The following is a 19593-nucleotide window of genomic DNA, read 5'->3' on the forward strand; positions in this document are numbered from 1 at the left end:
CCTAATAATAAGAAAGTCTGATAAACTATAAAATCATAACTTTTCTTGAAGAGTGCACTGGCTTACCTATGGCGGATCACAGAAGGAGGAGCTGCCGGCCACCACACAAGCAAGTAAGAAATCAATTAACATTTTAATAGTTTGCTGAAGAATGCATGTGAGACAGCTTGACTGTATAGAACCACTGGAAGCCCCAGACCCAAGGGGAGTTCACACACACTTACAGACTCTTTTCCAAGGGTCTCCCCATATAGGAAAGATTGGGGGACAGAAAGAAGGACAGAGAGACTCCTTCAGTGGTGCAGAAGGAAAACAGCAGCCGCTGCAAGAATGCACAACACCCCATACCTCCTGCCCTTATCTTTCTCTCATATTAGGAGAAGCCTTTAGCTACTACAAGAACGTAGCAAACTCTGTCATCTCCAGGATACAAATAAAGATCAACTGCTGCTGAAGGAAGCAGTACAGGCTCAGGAATTTATACCACAACCTCAAAGGATTCTTACCATTGGGTGAGGTACAGGAAACACTCTCCCACAAAAGAACCAATCACTGATACAAGACAAAAGTTTGGCTCCTATGGGAAAGAGAGGTAGGAATGCTATGGAAACCCAACTCCCAGAGCTCAGGCTGATAAACCCTAGATAAGAGTGAAGCTGGACCAAGACAGAGAACAGAGAGAACACAGACCTCGAATAACACAGCGATCTACTATGGGGGAAGGACGAGAGCATGGCAACTTGGCGAGAGAACCCCACTATGGTGCAGGCACTCAGGGACAGGAGAAAGCTGAGAGCAGAAGAGAGACGCTGAGAAACACCCGGAACATTCCAGCCACCACCCTAATCACAAGGCAACTCTAGAAGAATCTGAAGCCTGTGGTGCACTGAAAGTAACAAAAACAACAACATAATGCAAACCCACCTTATCTCCTAACTAGGCTGACCCAAACTCCCACACTAAACAGGCTGACAAAATAAAACATGTGCATATTTCCAAACATAAATACTATTTACCACACTCTGATTGTATCACACATGACACTGGCATTCAGTCAAAAATACAAAAATAAAAACATTCAAGGAAACAAGGGAAAAAACAGCAAATTCTGAAGAAACAGAGCAATCAGCAGAATCAGATGCAGAAATGACACAGACATTAGAACTATCAGACAAGGACTTCAACAATAACTATGGTTAATTTGTTAAAGAATGTACTAGAAAAGGCAGATAACATGCAAGAACGTAGGGGAAATATCAGCTAAGACATGGAGCCTATAAGAGAGAATCCAGTGAAAATGCTAGATATAAAAATCATGGTTTCAAAAATGAATTCCTTTGACAGACTCTCCAAGTAACTTAACACAGCTGAGAAAAGCAGCAGTAAACTTGAAGATAAGGCAACAAAAATTACCTAAACAAACACAAAGTGGGAAAAGAAAAAAAGAAAAAGAAGAACAAAGAATGTAAGAGCTGTGAGACAATATCACATCAATTGGTCTGACATACATGTAATTGGAGTCCCAGAAGAGAGAAAGCTTATGCCAGAAGTAATATTTGAAGAGAAAATGGCTAAGGATTTTCCAAAAATGATAAAAGACATCAAACCACATATAAAATAAAAAAGCAAGTTTTTAAAAAAATTTTAAAGACATCCTATTCAAACGGTTAAAATGCAAAGAAAACGAGAAAAACCTTGATAGAGGAAAAAAGATTATGCGTGAAGAATGTAACTTACAGCAGACTTCTTGTCAGAAACTTTGTAAACTAAAAAAAAGAACAAGTGATATCTTCAATGACAAAAAAAAAACACCTGTCAACCTAGCGAAGATATCTTTCAAACAATAAAGCAAAATACTTTTTTTAGAAAAACAAAAGCTGAGAAAATTCATTGCCAGCAGACCTGTGATACAAGAAATGCTCAAAGAATATGGTACCAGAATATACCAGACAGAAATGTAACTCAAAACAAAGAAATGAAGAGCTCCAGAAATGGAAATAAAGGTAAATAACACAATTTGCCTTATTTTTTAATTGTTCTAGAAGGTAACTGATGGTATAAAGGGAAAATAGTAAAAATGTACTGTAAGGTTTATAACACACAAAATAGATGAAAATGATGGCATAAAGGATGGGAAGGAGGAATTGCCGGTATAACAACTATATCTCACTGTCTTTTTGATATCTGTTGTCTAACAGACTTGTCAAAATCAACATGCCTTAAACCAAACTGCAGATCTTCCCCATTTAAACCTGTTGCACCAAAATCTTCCCCTATCTCAGTTGCTGGCTGACAAACCAATCCTCCCAATTTCTCAGGCTAAAACCCCTGGAATCATCTTCCCTTTCTTCCACCTATCTCATCAGCAGATTCTATCTTCAAACTACACTTCCAACACTGCCACCATCTTGGTCTAAGACACCGTCACTTCTCACATGGATTATTGCAAAAGAAGGATCTATGTTTGGATTCTCTTTTCTTATGTTGACTTATATGTTTATATCTCAACCAATACCATACAGTCTTGATTACTATAGCTATACAGTAAATATTGAAATGGAGTAGACTGATTACTCACACTTCATTCTTTTTCAAAATTGTTTTGGCTATTGTTCTGAGTCACATTCTTTCCCCTCCAAAAAAGATCTATTCCAGTCCTAACCCCCAGAACCTAAGAATGTGACTGTTTTTTGAGACAGGGTCTTTGCAGAAGTAATCAAATTAAGAATCATTAGAGGGCTTCCCTGGTGGCGCAGTGGTTGAGAATCTGCCTGCTAATGCAGGAGACACGGGTTCGAGCCCTGGTCTGGGAGGATCCCACATGCCGCGGAGCAGCTGGGCCCGTGAGCCACGGCTGCTGAGCCTGCGCGTCTGGAGCCTGTGCCCCGCGACGGGAGGGGCCGCGATAGTGAAAGGCCCGCGCACCGCGATGAAGAGCGGTCCCCGCACTGCGATGAAGAGTGGCCCCCACTTGCCGCAACTGGAGAAAGCCCTCGCACGAACCAAAGACCCAGCACAGCCAAAAATAAATAAATAAATAAATAAATAAATAAATAAATAAATAAAAATTAAAAAAAAAAAAAAAGATTAATGCATTTAAAAAAAAAAAAAAAAGAATCATTAGAGTGGTCCCTAACCCAATGGCTACTGTCCTTACAAAAAGGGAAAATTCGAAGACACACGTACAGGAAAAGAACACCATGTGAAGATGAAGGCAAAGATTGGAGTGATGCTTCTACAAGCCAAAAAACATCACCAGAAGTTAGAGGAGGGCCATGAAACAGATTTCCTCTCATAGCCTGCAGAAGGAGCTAACCCAGCTGACACCCTGATCTCAGATTTCTAATCTCCAGAACTGAGACAATAAATTTCTATTGTTTAAACCACTCAGTTTGTGGTATTCTGTTATGCAGCCCTCAAAAACTAATATAGATATTCTAGTTTCTTTGCCATCCCATGTAAATTTTAAAATAATCTTTTCTCAATCTACAAAAAAAATATGGCTGGGATTGCGATAAGAATTGTGTTAAACCCATGTATCTCTGGGGAGAATTAACATCTTTCCTATGTTGAATCTTCCAATCCATGAGCATCGTATGTCTCTACTTTTGTTTAGATCTTCTTTTATTTCTTTCCTCAGTGTTGTATAATTTTCTGCATACAAGTACTGTAAATGTTTTGTTAAATTTACATCTATTTCCTTTTTTTCACAATCATAAAAAATATTTAATTTAGAAAAAAAAAAAAAAGAATCCTAATAAGTCTCCCAGTTTACACATTCACCCTCTGGTCAACTATTCTCCACACAGCAATCAGGGTGATCCTGATAAACTCAAGTCAGATCATGTAACTCATCTGCTCAAAACCCTGCAATGGCTCCCCATTTCACTCAAAGTAAAGCCAATGGCTTTACAATGCCCCAAAATGCCCTAAGAAATGTAGGCCTGGTACCCTTCTCTTCACTCTCTCTCTGACCTCCTCCCCTAGTACTCGGCCCCTCGGTAAGTCCGTTCCAGCCTCCCAGCCTCCTTATTCCTGGAACACAACAGGCAAACGCCCATCTTAGAGCCTTTACTCTAACTGCTGCCTAGAATGTTCTTGCCCTAGAAATGTTTGGCTACTTTCCTCCCATCCTTTAAGTCATTACCCAAATTGCCCGGCTAGTGAGGATTAACTGGACCAACCACCTATGTAGAAAAACATCCTCCCACAAACGCATACAGTCTGTCAAGTCAACAATACCCAGCTCTACTTTTTCTTTTTTCTACAGCATTTATCACATTTTAACACAGTATAAGACTTTTCTAATCGTTCATTGTTAATTTTCTTCTCCTCTCACGAAAATGCAAGCTCTGCAAGAGCCAGAATTTCTATTTTGTTCACTACTGTATTCCAAACAGCTGGTACAAATCTTGGTAATAAACATTTACTTAATAACTGTGTAAAACAAGACCCAAAGAAATGAAAATTATGTCATATCCTCTGCATAGAATATGTTCAGTTATTAAAAATAATAAATTAGAGGCAAAGCAGATTACCTAGAGGGATTTCTACGAGATACTGCTAAATGATACTCTTTTCTCCTTTTTGTAAAATAACTTTTTAAAAGTGTGTGAATAGGTATGTGTCTGTACTCATGGAAATGCTCATGGATATAGCATTTTATCAGTATGGAAAAAAATAATTTTTTTTTTTTTTTTTTAGTGAAAGGGATGTATGGAAGAATGTGAGTTCCAATTCTGATTAATCCCCTTGTGATATAACCTTCCTCACAGTGTCCTCATCTATAAAACAAGGACAACAATGGCCACCTCGCAGACTTGTTGTAGGGCTTAAATACAAACTGTGTAACACATCCAGTGACAATTCTGTCACTCACCCTTCTGTCACTAGCAACTAGCCCAGTGCCTAACAACTGCAATTGCTCAATAAATATTTGTTGAAAGAATTAACTGTAGCTGTCATAATCACACACAAAAAACAAAATCTGAATCTGTCATAACACCAGGAAATACAAAGCTGCATTGAGTCACTCTTGTCGAGTGTAAATGTGTGAACACAGAAAAGAGATAGCACATATGGCAGGCATTGATGGTGATTATTTTCCCTCTGATTATGTTTCCAGATTAGCTATCACCAGCCACCAGGAACAGTAAACAAACATCTACTGGCAGAATTTTAGCCAGAGTATAAAGACCCATTATTTCTTCAGAAGAGTCACCTTCTGAGTGGATCAACAAAACACCTTCTTCCACAAAATCTAGTCTTCTTGTATTAAAATTTATGCATGGTGATTCTTCCTCTATGCTTTTACTTACTTTTCTTTGGGGGTTTTCTCTTTCCCATATGTTTTTCTAACGCTATACAACTTGCCTCTTTTTTTTAGCTTCTTGTATTTTCACAAACTCAGATTTAAACCCTTATTTCAGTTATTTTTCTCTTGGGATTTTACCTCATCAAATGTCTGCCACAAATCCCTCAAAGAGAATCAAGGTGCCTGCCTTGGCGTGAAGGAGAGGGAGAAGGAGATGGTACTGTGGAAGGAATAGGAGCTTGCAATACAGTTGTGAGCAGCAAGATGCCAGGCGAAGCTTCTCTGGGCTTCAATGTCTTCATCTGTAAGATGAGAAGGTGCAAGCTGGATTCCCTCTGAAGTTCTTTTAAACACCATCATTCAGAACACCATCAGAATCTATTATTTCCTATTCTACTTCTCATGTACATATTTTCTCTTCCTCTTTATAAGGGGACCACTCACCCAGGCTTTACTGCATGAATGCCAATCTTGTTGACCTCTGCTAGAATCAACACTGAAAACAAGGCAGAAGAGTAATCAACATGGTAGATCTGTAATGCGTACATTTTATTGGGACCAGTATGTGAGGAAGGATGCACTGTAAAATGTTCCACATAATGTAGACAAGGAAGAATTATACTTTGGAGCTGTGGTAGGATGTATAATGGCCCACGGAAAACGTTTACATCCTAACCCCTAGAATCTGTATGTTATAACTTACATGGTAAAAGGGACTCTGCAGATGGGATTACATTAGGGACCCTGAGCTGGGCAGATTACCCTGCATTATCTGGGTGGACCCAATCTAATCACAAGGGTCCTTGTAAGAGGAAGCAGGAGGGTCAGAGTCAGAGACGGAGATGTGATGACAAAAGCTGAAGTCAGAATGATGTGGGGTCATGAGCCAAGGAACGTGGGCAGCCTCCAGAAAACTATAAAAGCCAAGCAAGTAAACTCTCTCTTTAGAGCCTCCAGAAGGAACCAGCCTTGCCTACCCATCTTAGATTTATATTCTCCAGAACCATAAAATAATAAACCTGTATTGTTTTAAGCCACTAAATGTGTGATAGTTTGGAATCAGCAATAGGAAACTAATGCCTCCGTGCTGCCAATAAGTTGTGCCCTGAAAAGAAGCTGTGGATAAGATCCTAGGGTATTTGGCAAGTTTGAACTAGGAACCTGCATTTGTTCAAGAGAAGAACAAAGTGTAGTGGGAGACTGCCCTAGGGTTCAAGGGCACAGGATGCCACTCAGGAGTCCCTAAGGCAAAAAGGCACAGGGATGAGAGGGAAGGAAGCCAGGAACTGAGCTACCCCAGTGGGGTCAATTCCCTGTGGCTGGTGTGTATCAAGGGACCTGAGCCTCATCAATGCCCCACCAGGAGGCCCCCCCTCCATTCACTCTCTAATGCATCACCCCGTTTATTTCTTTCACTTAACACAGGCTGCAACTGTCTTGGAAATCTTCCCTTTCTTTACCTGTTTGCTACGTCTCTCCCCGCACAAGAACACAAGCTCCATGTGGACAAAGACCTTGTCTGTTTCTCACACGTCTGTATCCCCAAGGCCTAGCACAGTACCTGCCACAATTGAAAAGACTAAATGACTGAAAGTCAGAGGGGAAGAAAAACCAACAGCCTACAACAAACCTCAAGGAAACGAAGACTGGTAGTGGTATATTTGCCACCTTAACCCTTTCCATAAAATCACAGAATCTGAGAGCTCAAAGAAATCTTATGGTTTACCTCTCCACTTTCTGTGTTCAAACACAATGTCAAACACACCACGGCCTGGTTAAGCATATAAGCTGGCAATGAAAAATATGGTCATGATATAAAAAATGTAATGTAGTGAGATGTTTACATAACTTTTCACTGTATGTATACTTCCTATATTAGCTTTGAGTACCTAACATTAATTTTAATCTGCATAGTAACCTAGAATTCCACATCTTTTTTACAACATTAAACTGTGCTCATGAGATAACACATGGCAAGCACTTAGAACAGGGTCTGGCATGCTAAAGTGTTAAATTTAGTATTTTGTATTATTTTTTATCTTATCATTAGCAAATTGCAATGCGTATAAATGTGAATGAACTCAGGCCTCCTTTTTCTACTCTAGGGCTTTCCAGCAGACTCTCATCCATTCTTTCTCCAAGAATAATGGCTTACACAGAAATATCTACCAGATGACCCTCTCTTCGTGCAATCTCTAAATTTCCATAATGGCAAGAAAAGGAAAGGACTTTCCATAATGGCAAGAAAAGAAAAAGAAGTCTTTCCCATTTCTTCTTCTTGTCATTTTGTAGATTTTATAGAAGAAAAGAAAAAAAAAAAAAAAGCAGCAGCACCAGGCCTACAAAAAAGGACAACTGCCAAGGAAACCGAGTGGGACTAAGGTGGAGCCAGGGAATTAGGTGACTCTGCCGCAGGGATCCCACTCTAGGAGACTCCGCACAAAAAGGGGTGGGTCTAGAAAGGGATTAGGGATCCCACTGGTAAGGGAATCCCCAATCAATATGGTGAATGTAGCGGGGGTAGAGGGTCTAGCAAAATCCCCCAACCTCAGTACAGCTCTGGATTAGATTCTCTGAACTGAAATCAATAGATGACTTGAATTGCAACTGTTTTTGAAAAACAGAATTGTTATACAAGCATACGTGTTGTAAAAGTGTGATAAAACTTCTGTGATACATTCCAAAATTTGTTTAGAATAGAGAACATAAAAACTTTTAAGTGAGGTCCTTAACAGAGCTGCTGAAATACTTTTTCGCAGACCCTTTGATTAATGGCCAGAGTTAAAGCTAGTACAAGGTAACTTCAAAAATATTTAAGCATCCAGAAACTATATGCAAACTGGTAAGGGATGCACTGATATTCAGCTGTAGCTTTACAGTATAGCTAAAATCTGCTATTCAGCTTCTGCTTTGTCCTCAGCTTCTGGAAGGCAAAGGAGCTGAAGCCTACTTCAGGGTCATTTCTGGCATCAATGAACCTGTCAGTGATCAATGACCTTATGATTATCTTGTGATCACAACTAAACTATATCACTATGTCATTTGGATTTATTGCAAACATCTGCATATTCACTTGAACTATAGGTAAGCATTCTAGATGTGACCTGGATGAAACCATGCGTTTTACATGTTGAAGTTACACAAACCAGGAAAAGATAAGTATCTATAAGTACTGCAATAATAAAATGCAGAAATATATGATTTTGGAAGCTGTTCATTCTACACCCCAAAATAATTTAAAACTTCCAAATAACTTATTTCATGGAAAAAGAATTTGTAATTAATAAAAATATCAAAAGAACATACATCGGCCAGCTGTTTCTAAAAACCTAAATAATATAGGGCAAAAAATAAGGATAATTTAATAATTATAATATTTGTACAATTTTTACTATATTACTGTTAATAACATAAAACAAACTAATGTTTAAGAACTGTGTTTAATTTTTAAGTACTTATATTTAGTCCTGAGACCTTCAAGAAAACTCCATTTGGGAATTTTCATATCTTGTGAGAAAATTAAAAGCAGAATCTCAACTTCTGCTTTGAAAGAATGTTGATTTTAACATTTACCCTTTTGGCAAAAACATCTATTCAGATCAAGTGTTTACACCTGCTTTTCTCCTTGGAGCATTCTCCCAAACTCCCATTTGAAGGAGTAAATACGGGGTTTATTGTTTCCAATTTTACCCTGGTAGATACTTACAGACCCTGCTGTCAATGAAGGCCTTCTGAAGCACCTGTGCACCTTTCTTCACCTGCTCCTTAGGTGAGGGGGTGGGGAAAGACTCATACTCAGATGAAAGACATCCTGGTGTCTCCGGTGCATCTTGTGAACCTCTCGTTAGCCCACCTTAACTGAACAAGCCTGCTCCTGCCCAAACCTCCCCCCTACACAGTGGGGGTGAGGGGTGCTGGGAAGCTAGCAGAAACAGATCTGGGAAGGACATGAGCTTTGGACTAAGAAGCGATGGGTCTGAAACCTAACTCACTAACTCAGCAGGAAATTTAACCTCCAAGTACTTCTGCTTTCTCCTCTCCTACAAGAGGATTAAGACTGTTCTCACGGGAGTACTGTGCCAGTGAAGTTACTAACAGAGGTAACGCAGCAAGCGTGGGCCCTAGCACCAAGTATCTGCTCAGTAAACGCTGGCTCTCATGACCCTGGGCATTTCACCACTGCCTCCGTGATTTCAGATTTTACATATCCTGCGAAACGGCTATAACACAGGTCTCATCGAACCCAAAGACCTGGTATTGTCCAGTAATCTCTCCTCCTAGGCCTTTGCTTTCAACATCCAACATTTCCAGGCCGTTCCCTTAGGGCCACTGCCATGTGCTGGTCCTACTCACGTGTCTCTAAATCTCTGTAAGGAAAGATCCGAGGAAAATCCAAAAAAGCTGAGAAAAAAGTTGAACGATTCAAGCATTATCTAGCTGGCACCTCCCAGGATTCTCATTACACATTTTGGAAGGAAGGAAAGAACTGCGGGGTGTCTGAATGACATGCTAAGGCCTGCGTTGAGCTGCGCTCTGGGCAGCTCCCCCCAATCCCCACAGGGAAAGTGAGGCATTCATTCCCTACAGGAAGAAAGGCGGCGATGGAGCTCGTGCGCGCCTGGGAAGACACCCGCCCACGCGTGCCGCTGCCCACTCCCGGAGCCGAGGAAGAGGGAGGCTCCGTCCCGACTCACTTCCTGCAGGGGAGGAAAGACATCTTGCCGCAGGGCGGCCGGCGGCAGTTCCGCCTCTGGACCGGCCGGCTGCAGAGCGCGCCCCGCCGACACCTACGTGGCGCTGCCCGCTCGCGAGGCGCGGCGGGCGAAGGCCGCCCCCGCCGCCCTAGCCTCCCCGCGGGGCTCCCGGCCGGCCCGGCGAGGGGCGACGCGAGTGAAGCCCGCGGAGCCCCCGGCCCGGCGGAGGGGCGAGCCCGGGAGGCGCAGGGCGCGCAGCGGGAGCAGAGGCGCGCAGGCCGCCGCCGGGTCACCCACCTTTCTCACTCTGCGGGCCGTGTAGAGCCCCATCCCGTCCTGAACCCGGGAGGACTTCAGGGAGAACCTGTCCGGCACGTACATGCCCAGCATTTTCCCAGCCGCGGCCGCCGCCTCGTTTAACACCGGCGCTCTGCGCCCGGGAGGCGACACATGGAAATTTGGGGTGCCGGGGTGGAGGGGAGAGGCCGGCGGGGAAGGAGGAAATGGAGTTTTCCTCCCAGAATCCCCACCTCCCCGCCGATTCCAGGATCCCCCGCGGCTCAGCCCCTCCTCGTCCCGGGTCTAGCTCGGCCCGGAGCCGCCGAGGCCGCAGCTGCCATTGCTGGCGCGGGGGCGTGGGGGGCGCGGGCCCGGGCGCTGCGGGCGCCGGGACGCTGCGGGCGCGGGGACGCCGCGCGCTGATTGGCCCGAAGTTAGCGGCTCGGACCCGCTCCCGGGCGTGGAGCCCGGGGCAGGGCTGACCCCTGAGCTTCGAACCCGGAGGCCGCGGAGCCGAAGGACCCGCCCGCACCGTGCGCCCCGCGCAGCCGCGTGCGGACCCACCCTTGACCAGCTCTGGGTTTTGAGTCTCGGAGCTTGTACTCCCAGTCGGCGAATTTTGCACTCTTCGGATGCAAAACGAAATGGGCCTTGACCGAGCTGGGGCCATCCTCCAAAACAACTTTAGAAGTTCTAGACCGAAGGCATACTTACTGCCTAACTACTGAGAACAATCCCTAGAGTCAAGGACATTTTAATCCTTTTACATCTGAGTTATGCATCTTTGGTTTATTTCGTGCTTGTTTCAGAGGTTCGAACACATAGGGGACCAATAAATATGTAGATTCACGTTCAGAGAAAGCGGGTATACGCAGCCTGCAGCTAATCCATTTCAAGTTAACTCAAAATTTGTCGTGAACAATTGTAATATTTAAATCCAGTAGAAACTAGTTCTGTTCTGGTGTCCTAATCCCTGGGAAATTCTTACACTTCCAAAGATGAGCTCTTCCTGAGTCCTCTCTACCTTGAAAATCACCAGACCAATTCCAGATTTTCAGACATAGAGCAATAGAGATGGGGGAGATAAGAGGGAATGACCGAACAGTGGAATCTGGAATCACGGCCGTGAAATAACACCATAAGTCTTCTTTTAGTGTTTTTAATGGAAGTTAGTAGGTATCGCAGTGGCGCTCAGAAAGAACTTTAGAAGGATGTTTCATCTTTCAAGAGGAACTGGGTGCTCTCTACTCATTTCTCTTGATATTTTTGATAATTTTCTACTCTGGGTTCTTTTCTCAGGAACTATTTGATGTTCCCAATAAATATTTGATGTTTCTGATAAACTAATAGTAATAATAATTTTGACAAAATTAAAGGCCACACTATTTTTAAAAACTCAGCTGAATACATTTTAAAGATCTTATTGGCTTTATTCAACAATTCACGGTTTAGGACAGCATCCAATCTGGCAGATAGGAGCTCTGAGGAGCTATACAAAGTGAAAGGCTTTTACGGGTAGAAGGGAGCAAGAGCAAGGAAGTTATACCAGGCAAAAAGTGGAGTGGCTATTGCAAGGTATCTTTCTCTTAGGGGATGGTGGGAGTCTGTTAGGCACATTACCTAACTAATGCTGAATAGGCAAGGCACCTCCCAGTTGGCTGGCTTAAGCTTCCATTTCTAGAAGAGCCGAAATTGTAATTAAGTCTCAGTTTGGTGATGGAGAGTTTAGCATAAGGGACTCCATTTGGGGCCTGTTGTCTTGTTTTTAGCAACACACATGGAAATGATTCCTGTGTCTTCCGCACTAAGGAAAGCTTTGGAACACAAACAGTTCCTAATTTCCTAAGTAGGAGAATTTTATTAAAGTTTAGAAAAAGGTTTTTGAAAAAGCATTATGAAGAAAATCATGTAATAGCAATATTTGGAGATTTTAAAGAACAGCATAAATAAATGATCTTCTTTTTTTTTAAACTGAAGGGTAGGTAGCTTTGCCGGGGTGAGAGGAACAATGCCTTAATCATTCTTTGAGTTATGATCTCTTTGACCTACCATTAAAGATATCTAACTTCCTGTAGGTGGATATGAATTAATAAATAAACAAAGTTTGTTTGGGGGAAATTTGAAATTAGATGGCCTTGAAACATGTAATAGGGATTCAATAAATATGTCTTGATTAGAAGTCTATTCTGAGGCTAATCTGAGATTTTCAAATTAGTCAACGGTGAGCCTAGACTCCAACTGTTGTTCCTCAAAGAATCTGGACTAAGTAGGTTTTCCTGGAATCGTTTAAGCCAGTGCTAAGATAAGGCCAGACCAGGTCCACTGGGCCCAGCTGGAACCAGACCACAGTCCAGAGGGTGGCCATGGCACTTTCCCCAGGGCGCTCAGTCCTTTGTCACACACAGCTTTTCAGCCCTGGCCCTCAAGCCACCCTGGCTCCTCAGTCAAATGCTCTGCCATGTCTCTTTGGGCAGAAAAGTTTCCACAGTTTTTGATCACTAGAGAGAAGAAGAAATGTTTTCTGGACTTGGTCTGACGCAAGCCTCATTCACTGATGACCCTTGCTTTGGCATAGCTCCCTTTTGATCGCTGCTATGTGTCTGGGGAACGAAGTTGTCAGCTTGAGAATGCTCAACTTTCTGAATGTAGGCATCTTTACTAATTAGGAAGCAGTGATAAAAATAAATTAGTTTGTGATGATAAATCTGAGATTAATAAAATGAAAAACTTTCTAGATCTTTTATGAATCTCTATCAGAGATTTTGTTACAACTAATACAAACAGTATATTTCATTAAAGCATGCAATGTTCTCTTTATCTATTTGTTGGAGTTTTCTGAAGATCTACCACCTAAAACATAGAAAACAGCAACAAAAAGCTCTTAATAATAATCTCTCTTACAACACATAAAAAAGCATATATGCTTGCCCGATGAAAATGCACCACACTGACCAGAAATTTGATTTTGAAGCCTGTAAGACAGTAGTGGTACGATGAGTCATTTCTTAAAACTTTTAAAGCTAGAAAGTGACCTTTCAATATTGTCTTTGAAAAAAGGGAAATTAAAATTCTGCTTTATATCAAGAGTTTAAATCCAGTCTTAAAAAAATAAGAAAATCAAAATATTGACATTAAAGTACTACCATGCACCTGATTTACTTACTATAGAAAATATTGCACTATCTTGAGACAAGAGAAATGACTCCAAATACATTTCTCCTTATTTTCAAATTTGCTTTTGGAGGAAACTTTTTTCATTGATATGCCTAAAGCAAGCTCTAGTTATTGAATTCAAACTTGTGTACTGGTGCAGTCCTTGTTTTTCATTACAGGGGAAGACTTAATTCTATAATTCTATAATAAATAATTATTTTACCACACATACTGTAAAATCTTTTGATTGTGTCTCAATTATTAATGACTGTTTCCAACTGTCATGGTAGATTAAAAGCCTGACAGGAAAAAATACTGAGGTTTATTTATCTTTAGTTTCCTGAGAGTCAGAAGGACTTGTAGTGAATGAATATAAAACCAAACTTCCCGAGCAGAAAAGAATAAAGATGTATTGGTTTGGCCAAAAAGTGCCTTCAGTTTTTAAGTAAAATAAAAGACACATTTTTCATTTTCACCAAGAACTTTATTGAACAACATATTCACCATTTTGTTCCACTACCTTCTGCCATTTTTCAGGCAACTTCATAATTCCATCTTCCCAAAACTTTTTATCTTTCTGAGCAAAGAACTGTTCCACGTGGGTGCCTTTTACAAGTCTTCCAGGGAATTGAAATTTTTTGCATTAAGAGAATTTTGTAAAGACCTAAATAAGTGGAAATCCGAAGGTGCAATGTCTGGTGAATATGGTGAATGAATCAGAACTTCCCAGCCAAGCTGTAACAGTTTTTGCCTGGTCATCAAAGAAACATGCGGTCTTGCGTTATCCTGATGGAAGATTATGCGTTTTCTGTTGACTAATTCCGGACACTATTCATCGAGTGCTGCTTTCAGTTGGTCTCATTGGGAGCAGTAGTTGTTGGAATTAATTGTTCAGTTTTCCGGAAGGAGCTCATAATAGAGGACTCCCTTCCAATCCCACCATATACACAACATCACCTTCTTTGGATGAAGACCGGCCTTTAGTGTGCTTGGTGGTTGTTCATTTCACTTGCCCCATGATCTCTTCTGTTCCACATTGTTGTACAGTATCCACTTTTCATTGCCGGTCACAATTTGTTCTAAAAATGGAACGTTTTCATTTCATTTAAGTAGAGAATCGCACGCGGAAATATGGTCAAGAAGGTTTTTTTCGCTTAACTTATGTGGAACCCAAACATCAAAGCAATGAACAAAACCAAGCTGGTGCAAATGATTTTCAACGCTTGATTTGGATATTTTGAGTATGTCGGCTATCTCTCGTGTGGTATAACGTTGATTGTTCTCAATTAATGTCTCAATTGATCGCTATCAACTTCAACTGGTCTATCCAACAGTGGAGCATCGTCCAGCAAGAAATCTCCAGCACGAAACTTCGCAAACCACTTTGGACACGTTTGATCAGTCACAGCACCTTCTCCATATACTGCACAAATCTTTTTTTGTGTTTCGGTTGTGTTTTTACCTTTCTTGAAATAATAAGGCATGATATGCTGAAAATGTTGCTTTTATTCTTCCATCTTCAATATTAAAATGGCTACACAAAAATTCATCAATTTTGATGTCTTTTTTTAAATGCACGCTGATATGACAGCTGTCTCATACAATCTAAGAAAACTGTTTTGAATGAAGTGAAAGACAACTAAGTGCTACTTGAGCCATCTTATGGAAAAAAAGCAAATGGATCTTTTGGCCAACCCAATATTTGCTGTGACTCAAAGAAAAAAGAAAAGAAAAAATCCTTAAAAATAAAATCTGGAGTGGGGTTGTTGGAATCTTGCACTGAAACCATCCTCTCCATAGCATTGATTCCACAGTAGCAATAGTGCCATGAAAGATGACACTGAAACCTGAAAAAGTCTGCACATTAAATTTTCCTTAGTCTCTTGGTTTTGAATGACGACACCAAAGACTTGCATGCAGTACCAGAGAAAAATCATAAAATTCTTTAATTAGAAGAAAGCTAGAAGTTGTTGGGACTACAGTGAGTGATGTTATAAAAAGAAAAGCCAAAGAGTTAATCAGTGGTCCTCTCACCCCAAAAGTCAGGTGCTGTTCATGGAGCAGGTATGGAAAAGTAACATGAAGCTGAAGTAAAGTGAGAGGAAGAAACCAAGAAGGATAATTATTTCCATGTATTGAGCCTAGTATATGCCAGAAACTGGACTGGATAGGTTCTTCCTATCCATTATCTTAAAGCCCTACCATAACAGCCCTGCAAAGTAAATGTCACTAACCCCATTTTACACACAAGAGAGAAGTGATTGATCTTAATCAATTTCATGAATCCATGAAGTGGTGGAGGTAAAAAAACTCAGGACTTTGTTTCCAATGTCCTTGATTCTACCTCCAGCTGACTCAGTCTGGCTCACTCTCTAGTTACACTTCCCACTAGGCTTAGCAGCACCTCCAGAACAAGCAGAGCTCTCCATCTTTCTCTCTCCTTCCCCTTCCCCTTCCCCTTCCCCTTCCCCTTCTCCTTCTCCTTCTCCTTCCCCTTCCACTTCCTCTTCCACTTCTTCTTCTCTTTCTCCTTCTCCTTCTTCTCTTTCATGTCCCCTCCCAATCCACCTCCAACTCCTCTAGAACTGGGCAGAAAACTTGACTGGCCAAGGTCAACTAAATAGTTATCCTGAGGTCAGATGCTCCAGTTTGATCCAAATGACTGTGTCTAAGAGAAGACAGAGTTATATGATTCTCCAAAGATATCCCCTATGCAGAGAGGGCTATAAGATAAGACCCTGCTTTTACAGAAAGTTTCTCTGAACCTGGCAGATATTTTGAGGCTTAGCCTATTTATAACCACAGCCTAGCTCATCCACAAATATTTAATCCACAGAAATGATAATATTTAAAAGATTCAGTAATTAACCAAAAAGCAATACCAATGCTCTTGTTTGTCAGAGCCACTCAATTTGTTCTACTGGTTTCCCTTTTCCCTTACTAAAATAAAATAGTTACTGAACTATTATTAAAAGGGGGGAGGGGATCACCTTCTTAATATGCCATTCCAAATGAGTAAGGAGGAACTTAGTTTAAGTGATCATTTTCTATAAACTCTCTGATACTATGCAGAGAGTAAAAATAATGATAATAATAATTGTAATGTCTTACTAATTATTTAGCACAGAGGCAAGAACCAACTTTTTCCATAGAAAATGTTATTTCAAATAAGCATCACAGTTGAGTGCTGATGTCTTGGTGACCTCTCAGTACAAAGGGAAGCATACACAACCAATGATGTAATTCCCTACTGAATTGGGGTCTCCATGAGGTCTCCTCTCTGCCCACTGTTTCTTTCTTCTTACATTTGGCAGATTGAAGTTTCACATAGTATTTCATCATCAGAAAGGTAAGTTTCTAACTCCATCCTGTTATGCTGAGTATTAATGCAATCATAGCAAATTAATACTGTTTGAAGATCATTAATTTTAAAATTTCCTCTGTAGTTTCCAATTGCAACCAAGTACCGTATTAACATATGTTTACATATGAATGAAGAACATTATTTTTTACTTAGCCTTTTAGGTGAGTTCAGGAAAATAATGTACATCAACATTGGTTTACCTAGTTTCAAAGTCTTTGTAACTGGCAATGGTATATGGATGTCACTTATTTCTAACACATCAACAAAATTTTCTGTTGCTGAAACAGGTCTGCAGATCTTAAGCTTTTATATCCACACCTAACTTGTGAAGTATAGTATTTAAATAGAATACGTGACTGAAATAAGAAACAATATATTATTCTGAAAGTTACTAATACTGCTTGCCCTGAAGGTAACTTAAATCCTGTGTTATAAGAAACTTGTCAACATATGGAAAACGAAATTGGAAGGCTTCTGGCTGTGTGACAGGTGTATTCTCTGGAGAAAAGATACCCCCAAAATTTTAAATAATCAAATACGGCAAAAATAACAGATTCTCTTATATCATTGGGTCAAATGTTTCCTCCGTGAATTATAATCCAGCCGGCCTTTGCACTGCTGTTCTCTTTGCCTGAGGAATTCAGTTATTATAAGTCTCTCTTTATAAAAGGCCACTATGCAGCTGTGAAGAAAAAACTGGCATCATGCTGATTCCTCAAGTCATCATTTCTGAATGTTTCTGCAAAATTTTACCACAAAGAACCTTAGACCAGAAGGAAGCAAAAAGACTTTGTAAAAAAATCATACAGATCGTGCCAGAGTCTGTGCTAAATTATACAGGCTACCCACAAAAATAGCTTCTGGAAACCTCTTCCTCCAGACATAACTGCCAGAAGAGTGTCCCTCCATTGCTCCTACCATGGGGAACTCCCTTCTATTAGGAGAGCTTCCCAGTCTCTCTATTGGAGTGGTGAGGAGCCATGGAAACAGCAAGAATTTTGGAATCAGGAAATATGGAGTTTGAATCACAGAGATGAGAAGTATTAACATGAGACCATAGGAAAGGTTAATAACCACTTGAAAACTCTATTTCCTTGTCTGTACAATGAGGATGAGAATGCCTATTTTGCAGAGCCCCAGGCACAAAATAGGTTCAAAATAAATTGAAGTTATTATTATTATTACCATGGATCAGGACTAAGTTTCATAGCTACACTTCAGCGTTCTTCACCAAGCCATCTGGATTTTGCTATAATGACACAGAAGTGAGTCTATTAACTTGTACTGAGGCACAGGGCAGCCCCCAGTCATCCTTCCAGGGCAAGAACGATGTCTTTAATATCTGTATAATGCAAGCTATAAGACAATGCTGCTTCCACAGAGACAAGCCGTACCCTAAAAATTCCCAGTGAGAGCTTGTAGGAAACTCTTTTCTTCCCTGGGCTCATAGATCATCTGTGTCTCTCAAAGGGGGAGAAAAGAAACCTACCAGTAGTTAAATTCTGTTGAACATATTTTGTTAGTTTGAAGTCCTTGATAATACTCCCAATTTATGTAAAACTTCGTAAGTTCTTCAATTTTTTAACTCAAATTATGTGGCATCCATTTAAAAAGTAAATCCTTAAGAGCATTATATATTCCTGCAACAAGTATTTCTAGAACTCCTAACTCTGTGCCAAGCATAAGGAACAAGCAATACAAGTTATCAGACTTTGCAAACTTAAGAGCGCGTGAAAATTTCACTGTAACACACACTACTTCAGGGTGGGATGAGGAGAAAAGGAGCCTCTTTAATGTGCTACAAGGGATGTCCCATGCAGTCCTTGTTGCTGTCCAGTTGGAGACAGAGACTTTGTGGGGAAATAAAGTCTTCCTGACAAGGAGGCTTCATCAGCATTTCTGTCACTATAGCCTTTATTTTACTAGTAGAGAGGGAACAGAGAAATGGAGAAGTCACATTAGAGACAGAGCACCGTAGTCTTGCAGGGACACAGCAAGCATCCGGCAGAGTTCACAGGACAGAAGACAGCCTTTCCTAAGCATCAACTGATAACAACTCAGCATTAACACTTTGTATTTGAGCAAGTGCCCAAGCAAAGAGGAGACTCGGCTGCAAAATTCCTAAAGGTGGAAGTTGATAGGACATTTTAACTGGAAAGAACAATTTTGAGGTACATATTAGACATGATAGACACAGAAGAGGATTCACAAGGGCCGGAACTGATTCTTTACACACCGGGAAATGGGAAGACATGGAACAAATACTAGAACCCAACACGTACATAGCATATGTAGTAAATTGTACACATAGCACATGATATACTGTTGTGAGGAATAAACTGAAGATTGTTCTCATTGAGAGAATGAGCCCTATCATCTTAAATAGATCTTTCATTAGGTACTCAAAAAGTTCCTCCAAAGTTAATTAACTATCAACCCAGAACTGAATGACCTTTATCCATGCTTTGCCATAAAGGTCTGATGCCCAGAGTAAACAACACACAATCAGCAACACGCCTTGCAAAATTCTGTCTACATAGGACTTAAATTTTTCTGGATATGCTGTTACTTTGAGATTTAGAAAAGATAATTAAAGTCAACACCAAAGAAATGGAACTATTTGGAATCTTTGTAATAGTTTTCACACAATGAGAATGTGGAGATGAAATAATATGAGTTAATCTTAAAACTATTTGGTTCATTTACTTTGAATTCCTGGGTCCGGTTATTTCACATACATTCCCCTCTTCCACCCTCTATTTCCTTTCCCTTTTCCTGCCAGTCTCCTG

At 40.7% G+C, this 19593-nt stretch overlaps 1 protein-coding gene across 1 annotated transcript in view; it reads right to left on the reverse strand.

Moving 5' to 3' along the window:
* PRDM5 (PR/SET domain 5) overlaps positions 1-10778 on the reverse strand; it is a 201525-nt gene extending 190747 nt beyond the window's left edge. Inside the window, exon 1 of the mRNA XM_057547362.1 lies at positions 10306-10778. Within this exon, the coding sequence (XP_057403345.1) occupies positions 10306-10398 (93 nt within the window). The 5' untranslated portion in view covers positions 10399-10778. The remainder of the gene's footprint in view (positions 1-10305) is intronic.
* Positions 10779-19593: the final 8815 nt, after the last annotated feature.

This window comes from Balaenoptera acutorostrata, chromosome 5 (genome assembly GCF_949987535.1).
Source record: "Balaenoptera acutorostrata chromosome 5, mBalAcu1.1, whole genome shotgun sequence".
NCBI classification, from domain to species: domain Eukaryota; kingdom Metazoa; phylum Chordata; class Mammalia; order Artiodactyla; family Balaenopteridae; genus Balaenoptera; species Balaenoptera acutorostrata.